The sequence below is a fragment of the Pelodiscus sinensis genome, chromosome 8 (genome assembly GCF_049634645.1).
Source record: "Pelodiscus sinensis isolate JC-2024 chromosome 8, ASM4963464v1, whole genome shotgun sequence".
In the NCBI taxonomy this organism is placed as follows: domain Eukaryota; kingdom Metazoa; phylum Chordata; order Testudines; family Trionychidae; genus Pelodiscus; species Pelodiscus sinensis.
In genome coordinates this window covers 70168577-70189254 of record NC_134718.1, presented here as the reverse complement: position 1 = coordinate 70189254, position 20678 = coordinate 70168577, and the positions used below count along the sequence as shown (strand labels likewise).

Here is a 20678-nt window from a genome sequence, read left to right as displayed (position 1 = left end):
ATCGATGACAACACTGGGTGGCACATTGTAGCAATTGGTCTCCTCTAGTAACCGTGCACCCAGCAGGTCTCCCTTCTCCTGCCTGAAGGTGTCATCAGATGCTCGGCCGCGTGTGAGTATGTGTGTGTGTGTGTGTGTGTGTGTTCTTTCTGTGTGCGCTGGCCAGAGAGCCCATATACAGGGTCTGATCAAACTGCCCAATGGGACCGCAAGACTTGGGCGAGTCGTGAAGGCACCCGGCCAGGTGTATTGCCGATGAAGCTTGGTGCTAATGCCCTGACTTGGTGGTTACAGGTACACTAATGCAGGCATGCTCATGACCATGGAGGCAACTCAGTCAGTGATGGGATTTCCCTCTATCTCCTCTGCCAACCAAAGGGTTAAAGTGAGGCCGTGGGACATTTATTGGCTGAGATCCACAATCTGGGACAGACAACACACATTTCACCTTGTGTTTCATGACACGTTTGTTACTTCCCCTCGCACTTCTCGCCTGATGTTTCAGACAGAACGCTCCTATCCCACACTTGTGTCGAACCATTGTTTCATAGACTAGGTTGGGGTGTTCTGGCACTTCCATATTTAGTGCGTTAGCCATGCCGGCAACAACGGTGCCAACTCCCTGTGCAAGCCCCTGGCTTTCCAGCAAACATCTGCCTTTGGCAGTGATCTGACTGCTACTCACAGCAAAACTTTTGCTGCCTTTGGTTCCGGCCTCAGGCCTAGCAGGAGACCCAGGATTCTCTTTCCACTTCAGGTGGAACCACAACAGTGACACAAGATTTTCTATGGAAGATCAGGACTCTGGCTCTGGGTACATTCAGCTCTTAGAATCTTTCATTTTCAGTCATTTTCATCATCCGTCTTTAAATTCCCTCTGAACTGGCATTGGCACCGGACTAGATTTGTAGCTCAGCGATGGGTGTAAGTCTGTGAGAGTTGCACCCGCAGGGTCCATCTAGACAGCGGCGCTATTTTGGGATACTTCCGGTCTCCTGAAATAGCTATTCTGCGTCTTTTGAACAAGCCCGTTATTTCGAAATATCTTTCAAAATAACCGGCGTGCTATTCCAACATCCCTGTAAACCTCGTTCCATGAGGAGTAAAGCGCATTTTGGAATAGTGGTTTATTTTGAAATCTGGCACCGTGTAGACAGCGCCAAATTTCGAAATAAGCTCTTTCGAAATTAACTCGACATAAGCTCTGCAATTTGCGTAGCTCAATTCTGTAGCTTGTTTCGAGATAAGGGTGCAGTGTAGATGCACCCATGTATCCAAAAGCAGAATTTGGCAAGCCTTAAAACACTGATCACTCCAAAATTGGCCCTAATACGCCCTTTTAAATATAACAGACTAGATCTGTAATGGCAGCATGATCAGAGTTACTTATTCCTTCTGTCTGTGCTGCCTTCTTTTAACACCTACATGCTATCACAGCAACATGTGCACTGATTAACTTCAGCTAGCTAAGGTTACATTATATCCGGTTGGGTGACACAGTCTGTAATAGTCTTTACCAAAGACAGCATGTAGGATTTGGGGTTAGAGATTGGATTCAATGGATAGACCAGTTTCAATTTAGACACCCCAGTCCCGCACACAGCATGTATGCCTGGAGGGATGCAGTACGCTCTTCGATAGGAACCGCATTTTTCTTGCGTGATCTGCATGTTCAGAATTTACTTTGCGGGGGCGACAGCCCGGTGTTTGGTCTTGTGGAACTGCTGATGGACAAATCCAACTTGACAGTGTAAATGGTGCAGCGAGGCAGCCCAAGGGGATCCTTGAAACAAGCTAGCTTCTCAGCTGGTGATTTTTCAGGCAATGATGCCTCTGTGCAGTGACAGTTCCTGCTCCAGCTGTCAACCTAGATTGTTCTGATCGTGTCTGGCATTTGCAGAGTTACACTGCTCATTTGGGTTCCTCGTGTGAACATCGCTGACGTGGCTCTTGGTAAAGCAGGGTGGGGTGGCGGTGTCAATAGCAGAGTTGGTGTCTGGCAGCTGGAATGGTTATAAAAATGTTTGCCGTGGATGAGACTAGAACACCAGGAAGAGACCTCAGGAGGTGTCAAGGGGTGCGGTCGTGGTCGGGCGCCCCGACCTCACTGTTGCTCTGTGCTCCGCGGATTACCGCCTGATCCGGTTCCTCCCGGGCGGAGTGGGGGGTCCGGGCCCACCCTCTCTCCGGACCCCGACCCAGGGCCCTAACACTAAGAGTGGGACTCTCAGTGGTAGCAGGGGGGTTACAAACCCCAAACACGCCTGCTCCCGGGGTTCACGGCCCGCCCTGGGTCCGTTCCACTCCGCCGCCGGCTATCAGCCGGAATACTTACCCTCCACTCCCGCCGTGCCTCCACCTTCTGTGTCCCTCCCCCGTTCGTGCTCCCTTTGGCCTCCTCCTTGCCCGTGCCGCCCGTACTCCTCCGGGTTCGGACCCCTTCCTCCGGGTGCCCCAACGCCCTTTATGCCGCCTTCGTCTCCCTCTCCCCCGCACTTCTGGGTTCCTCCCCCCATGCCCGGCGTCACGCCTGTAACGTCACCAGCGCGCCCGGGAGCCTGGTGATCACATGCTATCTCCTCACCGCTCAGACGCCCCGGGGCCGAGCGGCCTGTCTCGCCTGCTCCCTCGCCGCCAGGCGCTTCCTGCGACGCCGGCGAGTGGTAGGGTTGCTCCACCCCGTCACAGGAGGTCATTAAGTCCAGCCCTCTGCTCCAGGCAGAACCAATCCCAACTAAATCATCCCAGCCAAGGCTTTGTCAAGCTGAGACTTAAACACCGCTAGGGATGGAAATTCCACCACCTCCTTAGGGAACCCAACCCAGTGCTTCACCATCCTCCCAGTGAAATAGCTTTTTCCTAATATCCAACCTAGACCTCCCCCACTGTAACTTGAGACCATTGCTCCTTGTTCTGCCATCTGTCACTACTGAGAACAGCCTCTCTCCATCCTCTTTGGAACCTCCCTTCAGGGAGTTGAAGGCTGCTATCAAATCCCCCCTCACTCTTCGCTTCTGCAGACTAAACAAACCCTTTGTTTATGAGCCCACTGCTTCTTGTCCTGGTGTCAGTAGATAAGGAGAACAATTTATCACTCTCCTCATTATAACATGCTTTTGTGTACTTTAGAGACTGTTATAATGCTCCCTCCCAGTCTTCTCTTCACTAAACAAACCCTTTTTTTCATGTTTCCTTATGGGTTATGTTTTCCATCCTCTTCAATGGCCGGGGCTTTGGAAGTGGAATCTTCATGAACCTTCTCTGAGCTGCAAATCCATCCGAAAGGTCAAGTCTAGCCTGGCTTTGCGGGTGTAGACAGAACGTTTCCATAAGAATCTCTCACCAGTGCGCTCATTGGCAAGAAATCCAGCAAAGAGGCGACCTGGTTGAGTTCACTGACCGAATTCCCCGTGAGGATGCTAAACGAGGATGGTAATAAGCAGCTTTGGAGAACCTCTCTTCCCGTTTGTACAACCCCTGCAGGACACCAGAGTCTCCTGGGACAAAGGGAGACTTTGCTCAAAAGAAGCCACTTTGCTTTGGTGCTTGGACCTGTCCAGAGAATCCAGATGTTTTAGGGGAGGAGGGGTCTTTTCCTGCTTCTCTGATCTTATAGGACGGGGCATGGCAGGGCTAAGACAAAGGCCATGGGCTAAAGGAATGAATTTTAGAAGATGGCGAGATGGCTATTGTGTGGAGATCACTGCAGCGGAGTTAACATCCCCTTTGCATCAATTCACAGGAAGCCAAATAATTAGCCAGGGTCTTATTTTTTTAGTGTCGTCACTATGCACAAAGGAAGTTATTTCATTGGTACAAACTGCCCTTTGGCAAATCCACCTGGTCTATCTTGGCCAGCACGAGATTCCCATTAACTGCATTGGATACACCTGGATCAGGAGCTTAAAAACGTATTCAGATCCTGGCCACTGCCACAGATGCTCTCTGCTATTCTGAGTGTGTATTGGGGCCACCAAAGCTCAGGAAGAATTCCTTCCCATACAAGAGGAGTGTGGGGACAGCAGACAAGTTCACACACTCCACCCTCACCCTATCTGCCCCCTGTGTCGGAGATATTTTGGAGTGGGATCAAGGGGCATGTTACGAGCATGAGGGGTTTTGGCCTAAGTGCTCATGGTTATGCCCCATAAGCAGCTGCTGCAATATGTTAGTGTGTGACCTAGTGGTAGGAGCAGGAGTCTTGCCTAGTGGTTAGAGCTTGAAGCGCACAGAAGAGCAGAGCCAGAGCTGGAGATGGGATCAGGAGATAAGTAAGGTGTCTTTGGCAGGAGTTAAGAATCAGGAGTTCAGAGGCAAGGGTAGGTGCAGAGCAGGCAAAGGGTGGAGTAATGGAGAGACAGGAAGCAGGTTTGGCACAGTGGTGTGGCTGTTGCTACAGGGCTGAAATGGTGAAATGCTGGCCCTTCTGTCCAGCCAGAGAGCACAGTCACTTTGGTCTTGTTTCCACTACCGGGTGGATGGATAGCTGCAGCAATTGATCCACCAGTGGCTGATTTAGTTGGTCTAGTGAAGGGATCGATTTAGGTGGTCTATTGGAGACCTGCTAATTCAACCACAGATGACGTGGACATCAACTCCAGTACTCCACCAGAATGGGATGAGTAAGGGGACTTGATGGGAATTTCCTCCGTGAACCCAGCGTGGTATGAATCCCTTGTGGGTTATGCTGGCTGAGAGCAGCTCTGTGATCTTTAAGTCATCTCCACCCTGGAAAATGTGGATTGGAAATGTCGAATGAGTGCGCTTCTGCTGGCCCTGGTCACAGCGCCTTGCAGGTCAGTTTCCATGATGTTTTGCTCTCATAGGAGGCTCCATGGCAGAGGGGAGGTTTTGATGGCTTTGAGTCACCACACTACTCCCCTGACAGCTACATTTCCCATTCCCCATAGACTGCTTCATGCCAGGTGAGTACAGAGGTTCCCCTACCGATGAGCCCTCCAGCGGAGTGCAAAATGGTGTGATATCCCCAAGTAATACTGCTGTGGCTTCACCTTCCACTCTTGTGAATGCATGAACATAATAGGTAGCAGGTTTAAAACAAACAAAAGGAAGTATTTCTTCACACAATGCATAGTTAACCTGTGGAACTCCTTGCCAGAGGATGTTGTGAAGACCAGGACATTAACAGGGTTCAAAAACCTGCCGTGCACTAATATAGGATGCTCCATCTGTCCCTGTGGACCGAGCTGCCAAGCCCTAGAACTCCCTGGTGTACTTTAATTGGCCTGCTTTGAAATGGGAGTAAGCCAATGTGCACTAGGGTAATGTAGTGAATGGTACCTGAGTCCACATAGACACTCTGATGTTGTGAAGGTCAGGACTTTAACAGGAGGTTAGGTCCATGGAGGTCCATGGTGGTCAGGACTCCATGGAGGTTAGGTCCATCAATGGCCATTAGCTAGGGTGGGCAGGGACGGTGTCCCTAGACTCTTTTTGTTAGAAGCTGGGAATGGGTGACAGGGGTATGATCACTTGATGATTGCCTGTTCTGTTCATTTCCTCTGGGGCATCGGGCATTGGCCACTGTCGGCAGAGAGGACACTGGCCTAGAGGGAACTTTGGTCTGACCCAGTCTGGACAATTTTATGTTCTTATGTACACCCTGGTTTGCTCCACCTTAAGCTCCACAATGGTGACCAATGCACCCAGACATTCCCACTTGAATTAAAATGCATTTACGTGAGAAATCGGACACTTCCCTATATAGTCTCCGTTTCTTTCCTGTCTTGGTTAAACATTGGGATGTTTCAGCAGCAGAGATCAGGGGAAGGCAACAGAGGTGGGCGAGGAGGCAGACCCCCACCCCCCAGGAAATATTAGGGCCCTTCTGCATGGCATGGAGAGAGTGAAGCTTTTTGGCAAGCTGAGGAACAGCATGGCCCCATCCAGCCTGCCGAGTGGCTGGAATTGACTAACTTAGCCCCTCCTCACTGCTGAGAGTTTGTACTGGGAAGAGCTGGCTGCAGGGAGAAGCGTTAGCAGCCTTCAAAGTCAATTCAGTCCAGTGCCTCTCGTTTCACATGCTGGTTCTGCAGAAAGGAAAATAGCAGCATTTGCTGCAGCAGACGGTAGCATGGCCTGGCCCTTTGCTACGTGAAATTGGATGTGTTGTCCCAGCTTGGGCCTGGAAAAGGAGGTGAAGTTTTGCTAATAATTGCTTTGACTCCCCTTTCTCCTGGAGCTCAGGTCTGGAAAGCATTATGTATTGCTACCTCACTCTAGGGTCTGGATCCCGGATTCTTTGGGCGTTGCCCCTCACTGCTCGTTCTCGATCCATCCCTGAAGTTCTGCCTCCTGCTACATCACTCATTCCCTCTTCTAGATTCTGGTTGTCAGGAGCTCTCAGCTGGTTTGACACTTCCCATTCTGTTCTGGATCCAGGAGGCTCCGTGTGGTGCTGCCGGCAGCTGGAATTCCTCCATGTTGCTGAGCTTTGCTCATGTCAGCCTTGAAAATCATCTGGCTTTATCTTTTCCTGTTCTTTGCTGGCCTTGCCTGGCCGCTATCATCAGAAAATGTGCGAGGTTCTTCTCACACATTCAATGAACCTGGAAACTCGTTCTTGCCTTACTTTGCTGCCATCATCAGGAAATGTATGAGAGAAATATCTGACTTTTTTTCACTTTTTGCTCTGTAGACCTTGTCATGATCCTACTATGAATATCCAGCATCCAGCAGTCTCCAGATGCTGGAGAAGGTAAAGGGTTTGGTACTTTCTGTAAAATGGAGTATGAGATGGGATGTGCATATCCATCTCTGTGAAGTGGAGCACTGCTATTATCCCGTTTATCGATGAGGAACCAAGCCACGAGAGAGGCCAAGTGAGTTGCTCAAGATCACATGGAAAAACCTCCTAGTAAAGCAAGGACTTGAACCTGGCTCTCTTGAGATCCGTGCTAATGCCCTAATCCTGGAACTACATAGGAACTATGAGAAAAGGATTTCTTGAGATCTGGAATTGATGGCAAGTTAGCAGTCAAATCTGTGGCTGAGGAACTGCAGAAAACAGAAACGCCAGTTGGCTTTTAGCTCAAGCAGTTGAGGTGCTTATACTAAGCTCCAGAGGTCTCAGGTTCAAATCCATCCGGTGGCGGTTACACCACTTCCTGAGAAACGATCTTTTTCCTTGGCAGGGGATGGGATAGACATTATGCTATAACCGCATGGTAGAAATCAAAGGGTGCGTCTACACTGCACCCTTAGCTCGAAATAAGATACACATTTTGTGCCACGGAAATTACATATCTTATTTCGATTCTTTTTCAAAATAGGCTATTTAGAAATTTGGTGCATCCTCACAGCACCAAATTTTGAAATAACACACTGTTTCGAGACATCCCTTATCCCTAATGCAACGAGGTTTACAGGGTGCCGAAATAACGCATCCGCAATATTTCACCATAGTGGACACATTCAAAAGATGTGGGGTAGCTATTTCGGGATACCTTTGGTATCCCGAAATAGCCTTGCAGTGTAGACGTACCCTAAAGGATGGAAAAAGAAACCCAGTTAGTTCATTACATCCATCCACCTACTAGAGGACAGTTATTTCCTGCACTATATTCTGCTGTGTTTTACCCAGTTCTAAACATCTTGACAAATGGAGACTTTAATAGAGTTTTTCTATGCTGCTTTATTATGAAAAAAAAAAATCACACTGCCTTTGCCGTGGCTAGAACATGGAGTTTCCATCTACCAATGCGGAGAATAGATTTTTAAGACAGCAAAATGCTTCTGTTGCAGCATGCAGCAGCTACCTCTACCTTCTGTAAAAGCTCTTCTGTCGTCTATTGAGCCATTTTCACTACAATTTGAATGTATCATGCAATGCTCCTGCTCCCACTCCTCCCGGACACAAAAGTGTTTGTGGGGTTTTGGTCTTTTTTTTTGTTTAATCCTCATTAAAGCTGGGTTGGTCTAGGCCCTCCAGGGACGTTCCTGACAGCGTGTTAGTGGACAGCCTCAGTCCCTCTACTTTCTTAATTTCATCCTTTTAGCTATTAACACAGAAACAGGATGAAACTTTTGCACATTTGCAAGGCGAGGCAAGGGAAATGTTGACCTAGATTCTTCATCAGAATTTGAAACGTTGGCTGAAAACCAAAGCAATCACCCCAAACCCCTCAATTTTGTTTCCCTCCCCCACTCCAGTTCTGGCTAAAGGGAATTAGTTTGTTTTTGCTATATTTCACTTTGCCCCCCACCCCCACGGTTGATGCAGCTATTAGGGGGAAGGGATTACAGTGGAAAACAAGTATGTTCACGTCCCTCGTTTCCCTAGAATTTCAGTGTTTGTATGTTTAAATGAGACATTAGGCTATCAAGAGGTGGAATGCCACCCTGCTAACAGCCACTGAATTATTATGTAGACTTGTCTCAGAGGGATAGCCTGTAACTTTAAAAACAAGTGGCGGCTTAGAGACTAACAAACAGATATAGATAGATATAGATATATACAAACCCCATTTCCTCTGCTCATCTGTTTTCCATTGCTGTCTCACATCCTAATTTGTAGGAAGATTAAGTGTAGTTATATTAATTCAGATGGAATGTATGCGCTACAGGTGTTAACATAATCTTGCCACAGTCCAGCATTAAACACACATAAGCAAGGTTTGGGATCTGGTATACAGAGTTCTTAAAATGCTGAGCACCATGGTGAACGCACGATAAAAGTCATATCAAAGGTTAGGAAAGTATTGATTGAAACACACTCAAGGAAAAGAGTCAAAGCGAGATAAAGAACATTGAGACTGATATTGATTGTGCAAAACAAGTGCAATCAAAACCTATCAAAGTCCCTTTTTGGATACAGTGAATATTATATTATAACCGTTTCATTGACTAATAGAAGTTGTTATGGGTTTCACAGAGGTAGTCGTGTGAGTCTGTTTCAGCAAAAATAACAAGGAGTCCAGTGGCACTTTAAAGATTAACAATTTATGAGGATATTAGAGCATAAGATTTTGTGAGCTACAGCTCAGTTCCTCAGATGAGAAAGAAAGAAAGAAAGAAAGAAAGAAAGAAAGAAAGAAAGAAAGAAAGAAAGAAAGAAAGAAAGAAAGAAAGAAAGAAAGAAAGAAAGAAATGGCAGTGTGACATCAGTGTTAAATAAATCAAAATGGATGTGATTTATCTCCAACAGTGATGAGAAGGTGAGAGTACCTGAATGGGAAATTCCCTTTTGTAATGTGAGAACCACCTTGGTTCAGGGTGTCAAATTTGCATATGAGTTCCAGCTCAGCAGTTTCTCTTTCCAGTCTCTTTTTGATGTTTTTCTGTCTGAGAATGGCAATTTGCAAAACCGAAACTATGTCCAGGAAGATTGAAGTGCTTCCCCGCTGGCTTTTGGATGTTGCTGTTCTTAATGTCTGATGTGTGTCCATTTATTCTTTTGTATAGAGTCTGGTTTGTTCACTGTGCATGGCAGAGGGGCATTGTTGGCACGTGATGAAGTATATTACATTAGTAGATGTGCACGTGAATGAGCCTGTAATGGTATACCTGATGCAGTAGGTCCTGGGGTGATGTCACAAAGGTTAGATTCTGGTGTTCAGTTCTGAATTGGGAATGACAAATCAGACAGAGAAGAGAAGATAGTAAAGAGGAGGGAAATTCAGGCTCTGCTGAATCGCTTGGGATACAGGGTGCCTGGTTAGTCCCAGATAGATCCTTTGTGCATTTGAGTCAGCTCTGGTCCCTGGCTCACCTCACTGATCCAGAGACATCGTCTAGTTGGTCTGGTCAGGGTTGCTCTCCTTTACTGGTTCTTCTGAGGCTAGCCAAAGCTAGATGGGCCTGGTGCTGGGTCGTACAGTTTATTTCAGGACCAGGTGGAGAGCTGAGAGAGAACTGAGGAAAATCAGCGAAGCAGAAAGAAGCAAGCGAGAGAGAGGAACACTGAGCAGGGTTTCTCAGTTATTGTGTTGGGTCCCTGGGATGGTTAAGTGGAGAATCAAGGTCTGGTGTCATAGCAAGAATCCCTCTCTTGCACTCACAGTGCAGGTAAACTTTTTCTTTGATTTTCAAAACCTCTTTTTAAGGGCCCCAAAAAGCAATGGGTGCAATAATCTTGTTATTTTGTCTGTTAATTAGCCTAATTTCTAACATATCCATATTGGTTCCCTTGCTCTCTGATCCTTTATTCTTCTTGTTTCCTGGTCATAATCTTAACAAGACGAGTACCATCAAATGCTTTCTGCTAAAATTAATGACCGTATATACTTGATTTTTGGGGGTAAAAAATGACGCAGTAATGAGGAGGGGTTGGCTTATGAACAGATCGTTGTGGTTTCCCAAGGGGTTTTTAACTTGGCGGAGTCAGCAACCTTCAGTTCCCAGTCCAACAGGCAAGCTGCTGGTGCACCGGGACGTTTTATAAACTAGGGTGTCTGCAGGCACGGAGCCCTTCAGCTCCCATTGTTCACTGTTTCCAGCCAATGGGAGCTGTGGGAAGCGGCGCGGGCCAAGAGATGTGCTGGCTGCCACTTTTCACCGCTCCCGTTGGCCAGAAACGGCGAATCACAGACACTGGGAGCTGCAGGCCCCATGCCTGCAGACACTTCAGGTAAACAAAACATCCTGACGAGCCAGCGGCTTATGCGGATGAGCTGGAATTGGAGGTTTGCAAGCTGCTGCTATAGAGTGGGCTTATGAACGGGTCATTTCATAGTTTTACAATTTTCTTTTAACTTGGAGGGGTCGGCTTATACACAAACGGGCTTATGATCGAGTATATCTGGTTATATACGGTAAGGCCCTGGAGGTTTTTCGCCTTCCTCTGTAGCATGGGGCACGGATCACTTGCTGGAGGATTCTCTGCATCTTGGGGTCAAACCATTTGAGGACTTCAATATCTGAGATATAGGTGAGAGGATTATTCTAGGAGAGGGTGGGTGAGATTCTGTGGCCTGCATTATGATCATAATGGTCCCTTCTGACCTTAAAGTCTACGAGTCTGTGAGTCTATGAGTCTTTTTGTTTCTCCCCATATCTCGTCTTAAACAATTTTATATAACAAGCCATTGTAACAAGTCATGAACCTTTACCCACTTTGTCACCAGGTAGACTAACAACTAACATAGGTCGTCTTGGCTCTTTTATTAAAATGTGGTCCAAAACGTGTGTGACACCATCTCAGGATCATGATACCAATGGTAACCTGATGTGGCGTAATTGCTTTGACAGAGGAGAGTCCAAAATGTGGTGTCCCTCATGATACCCCAAACCAAAAATGAAGCTGGAGAACTCATCTTCAAGGGACACAGAGAATCGTCATTTGCACTAGGGACGCTGCCGGTAGCATAAGGTTCAAAAACAGTATCATCAAATCCAGACAGTGCCAGTCTTTCTTCTTCTATCTTTATCCCCAGGTTCCATTGCTCTCTGCCTTTAGCGCCGATGTTGTAAATTGTAATTGTAAAATCTACTCCTTCTAGAAGGAACCTACTGGACTGATGTGAACTCAGCTTTCTGCAGTCAGCTAATCATATTTACATCCAGTGGGAAGCCTAATTATGTGTATAATACATAAATTATTACTTTAAGTGCACATACTCCTGCTGTTCTTGCTTGCTTTAGTCGAGATCGGGCTTCTCCAGATCTGATTGTGCTCCAAGGTTGGCAGGTGGTCAGAATACTTCTGAATGGAGTCTTTCCAGATGTTTATACCGGCCACTTTATCACCTGGTTTCCTGGTATGGTAAGGACATCTGAGTTTATTTGAAACTGTGCTTTTCCCTATGGCTATGTCTAGACTGCAGGCTTCTTTCGAAAGAGCCTCTTTCAAAAGATCGCGTCTAGACTGCAGGCGGATCCTTCGAAAGAGCAATCCGCTTTTTCGAAAGAGAGCACCCAGCGAGTCTGGATGCTCTCTTTCGAGGAAGCCCTATTTACATTGAAGAACGCCTTCTTTCGAAAGAGGAACTTTCGAAAGAAGGCGTTCTTCCTCGTGAAACGAGGTTTACCGCCATCGAAAGAAAAGCCGCGTTCTTTCGAAATTATTTCGAAAGAACGCGGCTTGAGTCTGGACGCAGGGGAAGTTTTTTTGGGAAAAGGCTACTTTTCCCGAAAAAACCCCTGAATGTGGACACAGCCTAGGTGTTTAAAGTTTTGGACTCTGATTTCTCCCTTGTGTTTGGGCAAAACTGCCAACATAACCATAGCTATCTTTATTCCAGCATCCTATGTAACGAATATAATGCTGCAAACTCCATTCCTATCCCCTCTCTGCATGGCATTTCCAAGGCACTGCTGACTTATCCAAGTGACTGTTAATGTACCACAAATACTTACCTAGGTAGAATTGTTACAGGATGTGTAAATTGACACTGGTTGAGAAGGCAGCCGGCTGAGGGGACACATTGTCTGACACAGAACGTTTGACATGTGTAACCCGGAAGCATGAAAACACTGATAAGAGAGAGTCAAGTCTGCTCTCCAGCCTTAGCTAAGAGCCAATTGGCTTTTAGCTCTTGCTGTACAGGCACATGGCATTAGCCTCCGAGGTCCCAGGATCTGCTGACAACCTGGCTACCTCGGCATTACAAGTAAGGGCTCCTCTGGGATGAATGGCTGAGAGGTCTCTTATGCTCGGGATGTGTTTTCTCAGCTGAGGGAAGTATGGAATTCCATCTGCCGATGAGCCGGATCCATCAGCGTTACACATGGAATGCTGGGAACTGTGCCACACTGGGTTGCTGTGCTGTTTATGACCTGCAACACCAGACAGCAGGGGCCGGTGTGACATGTGCAGGGTCGGAACTTCTGCGTGTGAAGTGTTGCCCTGCGATGTGTGACTACACTGTGAGTTGAGAGGCATTTTTTTTAACATTCAACTCCCATGTTAGGCCCCTGAAGGAAAGCGTTTGTGTTTTCCAAAGTATACTCAGTGCCCTTCAGCTCCTGTTGTTTTCCAAAGGATCTTCTGAGTGCTCTGGAAAAGGTGCCCCAGTGTTGGCTGTTTGGTGCTGAGTAGGTTTGTATTTAAAATCTGGGCCTTAGATCACATGATTGGGATTCCAGATTCCTGCCTTCAGTTTCCGGGTTGACACTGTGGGTATTGGTCAAGTCACTGAGTCTCTCTGAGCCCTTGGGTCAGGTGAGTCAACTCCAGTATGTAAAACTGGGCGAATGATACTGCCCTGCCTCACGATGATCCCAGTTCAGAGAACTGGTTAGACAAGTGCTCAAGTCCATCCTGCTCAACCAAGCATTTGAAGTTCATCTCGGGCTTAAGTGCTTTTTTGGATGGAGTTGATAGGAGGTGGGTGCTTGAATAGCTTTGAGCATCTGTCATGCTTTGAGTTTTAATCTTTGATGGAGAAATGACCCGAGCTCTGTGGAGGAAAGGAAAGGTGTGAGTGCCAACTATCAGAAGTTGTTAAAAGGATGTGGGAGAATTCATATAGGTTTCATGTGCACCAGACAGACCTGATTCTCTTTCCTCACCCTGTACACAACCTCAGGGCAAATTAATGGCTATTGTAAGCTATTATAGCTGACTCATAATTTATCATCCCTTCTAAAGTGCTTCTGTGATCTCCCAAAGCAAGGGGAACAGAAGAGAAAGGCCTGCCTGGTTTTTTTAATGCTTGCGAACACCTTTATTTTGTTGTGTTTTATTCAGTAATTCAACATTAACCTTTATTTTTGCATCAATAAATAATGGCACACAAGCTGTGAGGCAGCAAAGTGGGCTAAAGAGACCTTAAAGTGACTGGCTGTGTCTCTTCCACTACTAGACAATGCCTAGTCTCAACGCTTCACACTTGGTTAACATTCATGACGGACCCTAAACCTACAGAGATAAATAAATAAACCCCAGATCCCCAAATGAGTGGCATCCTTCTTTACTCTGATCAGAACCTGCCTAAAGGCTACACATGCAATTGAATTCCTCTACCATCCGTCAAGTGGAGGTCTGATTCAAAGGAAGAAAATAATACCCAGAGGCTGGTGTCTGGCTCTTGGCTCCATAGACAGAAGGAAGCGCTATGAATGAGTCACTGTACGGCAGAGGAGTCGTTCAAATGAGAGGTGCTTATTGCCTTTTGAGGGGCCCGCCTCCAGGCTGGGGTGGACCTGCAAAAGAAAAGAGGTGCTTGTGGGCAAAAAGGACACAATAGACTCCAAGGAAATCAGTACATTTGCCAAACCTCTGTCCCAAAAGGGTGTGGCATGGGACTCAGCCAGCGAATTAGAACCCCAGCAAGAAGATCCGGCTCGATTACAACGGGTTCAAGAGTTAAACAACAACCTGGCTTTTGGCTCCGTTTGCAACCCTTTTGATACCGATAATCAAGACATGGGTGGGGTAGCCGAGCATGACCAATCAAATGCCCATCAGCTCAACAGCTGAGTTGAATGCCCCATTGAATTAAACCGGGAAGCTTCACACTAATGCAGACAGAAGCGCGGGACTAGGCTAGACTCGCCATGAGGTCTGTGCTCCAGGGTTGCATGGTCTATTATTGGTAAGAGGATGCCCTCCGAGAAGGTAATTTAACACAAGATTAATGCTGCCTTCACAAGCCTGTGGTGGAATTTTCTGAACATTTCTTTTCATAACCCATTGACTTGTTAAAAAAAAATTCCTGAGACAGGTTGAACCTCTCTCAGGACCTGACTGGTGCAGAACCAGAGAATTTGCTGAACCACCGGAGGTCAATATTGTCTAGCAGCATTACCAATACTTCCACTGCTTGATGGGCTCTTCAAAGATATGTAGGGGTAAATTAAAGCTACATAGCAGTGCAGAACACTGAGGCTGTGTCTACACTGGCATCCCTTCCGGAAAAGGGATGCTAATGTAGCACGTTGGAATAGGCAAATCCGCGGGGGAAAAGGCTTTATTTTCCGGAGAATAACGTCTAGACTGGCGCTTTTCTCCGGCTTTCCCCCAAGCTGGAAAAAAGCGGCAGCCATGTTAATGCAAATGCTGCGGGGGATATTTAAATCCCCCGCGGATTTGCCTATTCCAACGTGCTACATTAGCATCCCTTTTCTGGAAGGGATGCCAGTGTAGACGTAGCCTGAGAGCCAGAACTGGTGGCTGTAAAAAAAAACGTTATGGGTCCATGGGAAACTTGGCCACACCCATGATAAGTGGACATCTGTCTAACTAATATCATGCCGGAGTATAGATGTTGCCGGATCAGAGAGTGTCACACTAGAGAGGTTCAGTCTGTACTTTAATGTGCGTCTCTTAAGAGTTCTGTTTTGGATTAGACGTTTTTCTTATGGCTTTTTCTGGAGGAGAGTGGTGAAGGGTGACCAGCAAAAGGCTTAGAGATTCAGTTTAGATGAGATTGTGAGAGACCAGATGAGTATCCTGTTTTCCCTCTGTATACACTGAATGAGTTTTTAGGCTAGAAAAGGACCACTGTGACCAGCTAGCCTGACCGTAGGCCAGAGAGTTTCACTCAGTAATTGCAGCCCAATGACATGGGGCTAAACTGAAGTAAATAAGAACATAAGAACGGCCGTACTGGGTCAGACCAAAGGTCCATCTAGCCCAGTAGCCTGTCTGCCGACAGTGGCCAGCACCAGGTGCCCCAGAGGGATGGACCGAAGACAATGATCAAGCGATTTGTCTCCTGCCATCTTTCTCCAGTCTCTGACAAACAGAGGCCAGGGACACCATTTCTATCCCGTGGCTAATAGCCTTTTATGGACCTAACCTCCATGAAATTATCTAGCTTCTCTTTAAACTCTGTTATAGTCTTTTACATCCATTCATGATGTAAAGGTTTCCTCAGTGCTGGTACCTACTTGTTCCCATCTTGTTTACTGGTGGCTGAAATTGCTCAAGTACACTTCCCACTGGCAGAAACACTGAGGACCAGATTCTGCCTTTCTTACTCACCGTGAGTAAATCAATGGGGCAATTCCTGGAGTATGCTACTAAGGTGTCAAGGCTGTTCCCCATTCTGGCACTTGGAGAGCAGAGGCTGGAGGCCCACAGTAGACTTTAAAAATAGCTTTCTTCTATAGGCTTCTGCTTAAAAACTCCCCAAGGTCACAGATTCCCTTACCTTGGGTGGTACACTCAGGGGCGGCCTGTGAGCATAGGCAGACTTGGCAGTCACCTAGGGCGCCGCCGGCTCGGGGCGCCTCATGATGACGTCATGGCCATTGATGACTGTGAAGGCAGGGGCGCTGATCGTGCCTTCTGCCTGGGGCGCTAGCTGCCGCAGCTGGCCTCGGGCCGCTGCTTGATACACTGCCACCACCCAAATGCAAAAATCCCTTTTGAGAACACAGGAAGACACACTAGAGAACCTCTTCCTGTGGGTTACCCCAAGCTCTTTTACCCTCCTTCAGGACCGAGCTTGAAAACAGTGTAATTTCTAATAGCAGCCCTCTCAGTCTCAGCCATGTGCACACAGACTCTCCTGCTTTGTAGGACACCGGAATCAGATCACAGCCTTAAAAAAGGTGATTTTATTAAAACAAAAAAGACATACGTGGTAAAGCATACTTTGTTGCCACGTGTTAGAGCAACTAAGAAAACAGGTTAAAACACAGAAGATTGCTTTCCTGGAATTCAGCTTCAGTTACATGATACCAAAGGGGGAGAGGGGGGAACGGTAACGGGGAGGGATGTGCACAAACCAGAAATAAAAAAAGATAACCCGATCACGTCTAACTACACAGTCCCTATCTACGCACAATCTTGTACCCACATTCTGCCCTTTGTAGACATGAATACTGCTTCTGGACATTCCATGTCCGGCTTCCAAGATTCATTCCATCTTTCCCCTGATTTTCTCCCCCCAAGCCACAGAAAGAACTGCAGCAGGCACATCACTGCTTTCAGTTCAAATCTCGCACATTCTTGCCATTGGCTCCCTGCCAACCCCCTCCCTGCCATCACACAAGGGAATACCTATAATGGGCCTGAACCCTGTACAAACTGACTTGCGGAGGAAATATTAGCATGCAGTCCATCTACCTGTCACCTGGGGCACCAGAACATAGTGGTCAAGGGGGCCGTGGGCTTCCCACATTTTACCAGCCACAAGGTTGAGTGATAGGGGATGAAGGGGCAGAGAGGAGTTAGGGGGTGCAAGGTTTGGGGGGAGGGTGAAAAGGCAGCATGTGAGGAAGGCCTCGAGGGAATGGACAGTTTGAGGGTGGAGGCTTGTGGAGAAGGAGCAGTGTGTGAGTGGGACCTGGTGGGAAGGGTTAATGAAAAGGCTCAGCTTTTCCTGGAGTATGCTACTAAGGTGTCAAGGCTGTTCCCGTATGTACCAGCTCCTACCTGCCCTCCCCGGTGCTTCTGCCTCTGAGAGAGGCATGGGAGGGGAGTGGAAGATGCAGTTTTGAGGGAGCCAGCACGCATAGGGCAACAAAAGGGGAGGGGCCCATGTAGTCATTAGGATTAACTATCAGTTAATTGTGTAAAAGACTAACTGGTGTGCAGGCAGGCGCATCAGGGAAAAAGTAACACAGGGGCAGAGCCCAATTCAGATGCTAATATCCCACCCCGCTCTTTTAGGAATCTTCTGCCACTCCTGCATATTTATCTTCTCAATCATACATAACACTACATATCAGCAATTCCAACCTCTGCATCATTGAGATGCAATTCCTTCCACTGCAAAGCTGGACCTGCCTGCAGTCCACAAACTCCATTACACAAAAACAGAAGTCAAACACACAGCCTTGCCTCCAACCATATAATTTTCCCATTAAAGAGCTACAATTTTGTGATTACCAACATATAGTTTATCTCTGTAACATCTCCCTCTTCCGCCTGTCAGACAGTTCACTAATACTTCTCATCTGTGCATGCATTCTCTATAATCAAAGTTCATCTTTATTGTGTGCTAGTCAAACAGAATGTATTATTTTCTCTCTGTTCAAAACAGTCTGCTATTTCGTTCTTGTTGCCTCTACACTAAAGCTAGTAGATATTTCGTAAAATCAGAGGTATTTGCTACAAACCTGAGTATTTTAAAGCTGGAGTAAAGCTTGCCTGTAAGTTTTGTAATGTACGTTTTTTTTGTTATGTAAGTTTTAAGTAATTGGATGGTGGGTAGTTGTAGACTGGTATAAAAAGGGAATAAATGGTGATGGTGGGTAGGATATTTATAAAATTAGCCTACATCTGACATTTAATCTAGATGGAAACTCTGGATTTATTACAATCCAGCCATCTATTAGCTAGAGGGAACCAAAGAAATATTCCACTGCAAGTTGAAATTTAAAAGGTAGCCATTTTTAGCTGCTTCTAGTAGCTAAGCTACTGAATAAATTGACTTCTAGCTTGTCTGAAGATGTTGGCCTTGCCCTGAGAGTTGTAAATTAGGAGCTACTACACACTGTATTTCCCACCGAAGGAAAGGATTCAATTCCTATTGTAAATGGCACTTACACGGTGACTTATTGTTGCTTCCTAGGCCTCTATCGTACCATTATCTAATCTAAACTATTTTAATCTAATTTAATTATAGGAATTTATATGTAATCAATTGCCATAGCATCCCAGACTGTATAAAAAGCATATTGCTCCTTATAAAAATAAATGGAATTGATGCCTTCCTAACCTGACCCTTATGAGTAAAGAAAATCCAACTAGAAATCTTTAAAGTATAGGAGTTTTGGGGTGTGATTTCAGATGCTTTCTGTAGACTGGACACACAATGGAAACTGCCTGGATATTGATTAGATATTGCACCACAAGTGAGTGTGTTGACAGAGATATGTAAAGAGGGTGTTGGTAGGATCTAAGGGGAAGAAAGTTAACAGTGGTTTTGAACCTCAAGTTAAAATTTGAGAGGAGGATATAGTCTCTACCAATGTGGTTAATAGACTCATACAGATTAAGAGACCACAGTTAATCATCTGCTCTAGTTCTCTGCACTGAAGCAGGACTAAGTATTAGCTAGGCCATCCCTGGCTAACCTGTTTTTAGAAACCTTCACAAAGTACAGCTTTCCCAGGTAATTTGTTCCAGTGCTTACCTACCCTTACAGTCAGGACATTTTACCCTAACTTACATCTCTGCTCCTGCAATTTAAGCCCATTGCTTCTTGTCCTGTCCTCAGCAGTTAAGGGGAACAATTTATCACACGCCTCTTTATAACAATCTTTTGTGCACTTGAAGACTGTTATCATGTCTCTCATCGGTGGTCTTTTCTCCAGACTACACAAACACATTTTTGTTTTTTTGTTTTTCAATTCTTTCCTGGTAGATCAGGTTTTCTAAACTGCCAATCATTTCTGAGGCTCGCTAATTTGTCCACTTTCCTGAAGTGTGGTGCCCAGAACGGGACACAGTACTTACTGGTGCTCTGTAGAGTGGAAGAATCATTTTGTGTCTTGCTTACAACACTACTCTCAGTACATCCCCGGAATAATGTCCCCTTTTGTTTGCAAGGGTATTACATGGTTGACTCATATTTAATTTGTAATCCATTGTAAACCCCAGATCCTTTTCCACAGCACTCCCTATTTAATGATGTAGCCCTGCCATGTCTGTCGATGGGGGAAGGCAGGAGGGATGACAAAGGATGCTGTTGCCCTAGGGCCCAGTGATTCAAAGGAGGCTTTGGCTGTCACTGCCTCTACAGAATGTGTGACAGTGGCCGGAGGTTGGGGCCCCTTTAAATCGCCGCTGGAATGCTGCTCTGTGCAACTCGGAGTACTGGGGGAAGTGCCACAGACCGAGCCGTGCTGAGGGCTGGCTTCCTGACCCTGCCCCTTCTGCCTGAGGCACCGTCCCTTCAACTGCCCCCATACACATCCCTTTCCCTGAGCTCTGCTCTGTTAATCTAGCTCCCCTGCGACCTCCAGGAGCTCAGAAAAGATTTAAATTCCTATCAGGGCAATGATCACGCTCCTTTTCCTTCTATTTATCCTCTTGTTCATGTCTTTTGGTCTTTCAGCTGTACAGCTCTATGGATTTTGGAAGACGCTGGCAGCTAATGCATGAGCGAATCACGCCGAACAGGTTTTACTGGTGAGTGGTCCCCTCAATCGCCTTTTGTGTTGTGCAGACAATGTAGCGTGCTTGTGTGTGTGTGTAACATCCGGAATAAGGCCCTGAGGGTCCCAGGATCTGGAATGATTAAAGTACTGCCAAACCCAAGTGTTCAGAATGTATTAGGGTGGTCCCCAACATCCTGAGATTGACTTAGGAGTTTCTTTAAAAAGGTTTGGAGTTTTTAATGTCCTCTGATGCCTTTGCACAGTGGAAGGGACATGTTCTCAAGCCTTTCAAGCCACAACTTTGAGGGTTAGAAATGTAAAGAAAATAAGAGTGCTGGGAGTCTCACATACTCCCTTGACTCCAGGAGCTGGTGCTTTAAGAACAACATACCAAATCTAGTGAAACTTGTGATTACTGCTGTTGTTGATTCTTTCCATTACGTTGTGGCCCAGGAGACTGGGGCAGGGGCTTTTAAACAGAATCAGTGTGCTATTTAAAGAGCATGTTAGGGTTTTTTTGTTTTTGTTTTACATGTTAAAATGTATTTTTATCATCAGATGCCTGGGGAATAAAGGTTCGCCTCCTTCACAAAGAGAAAGCTGTGGTACTGAGTCTCACAGTCCAGGTTGGTTGACTGGCTCCCACGGCTCATGCTGCAGGATTAAAAATATCAGCGTAGACATGTTGGAGCTTGGACTCTGAGGCTACGTCTACACTACAG

The 20678-nt window shown here is 46.4% G+C and overlaps 1 protein-coding gene across 2 annotated transcripts in view; it reads left to right on the top strand.

Annotated features, from left to right (window-relative positions):
- The window catches only part of SORCS3 (sortilin related VPS10 domain containing receptor 3), a 499588-nt gene that overhangs the window by 301793 nt on the left and 177117 nt on the right, over window positions 1-20678 (top strand). For both annotated transcript variants that reach the window (XM_006135388.3, XM_075935518.1), the window contains exon 5: window positions 19914-19987. In XM_006135388.3, the coding sequence (XP_006135450.2) occupies window positions 19914-19987 (74 nt within the window). The remainder of the gene's footprint in view (window positions 1-19913; window positions 19988-20678) is intronic.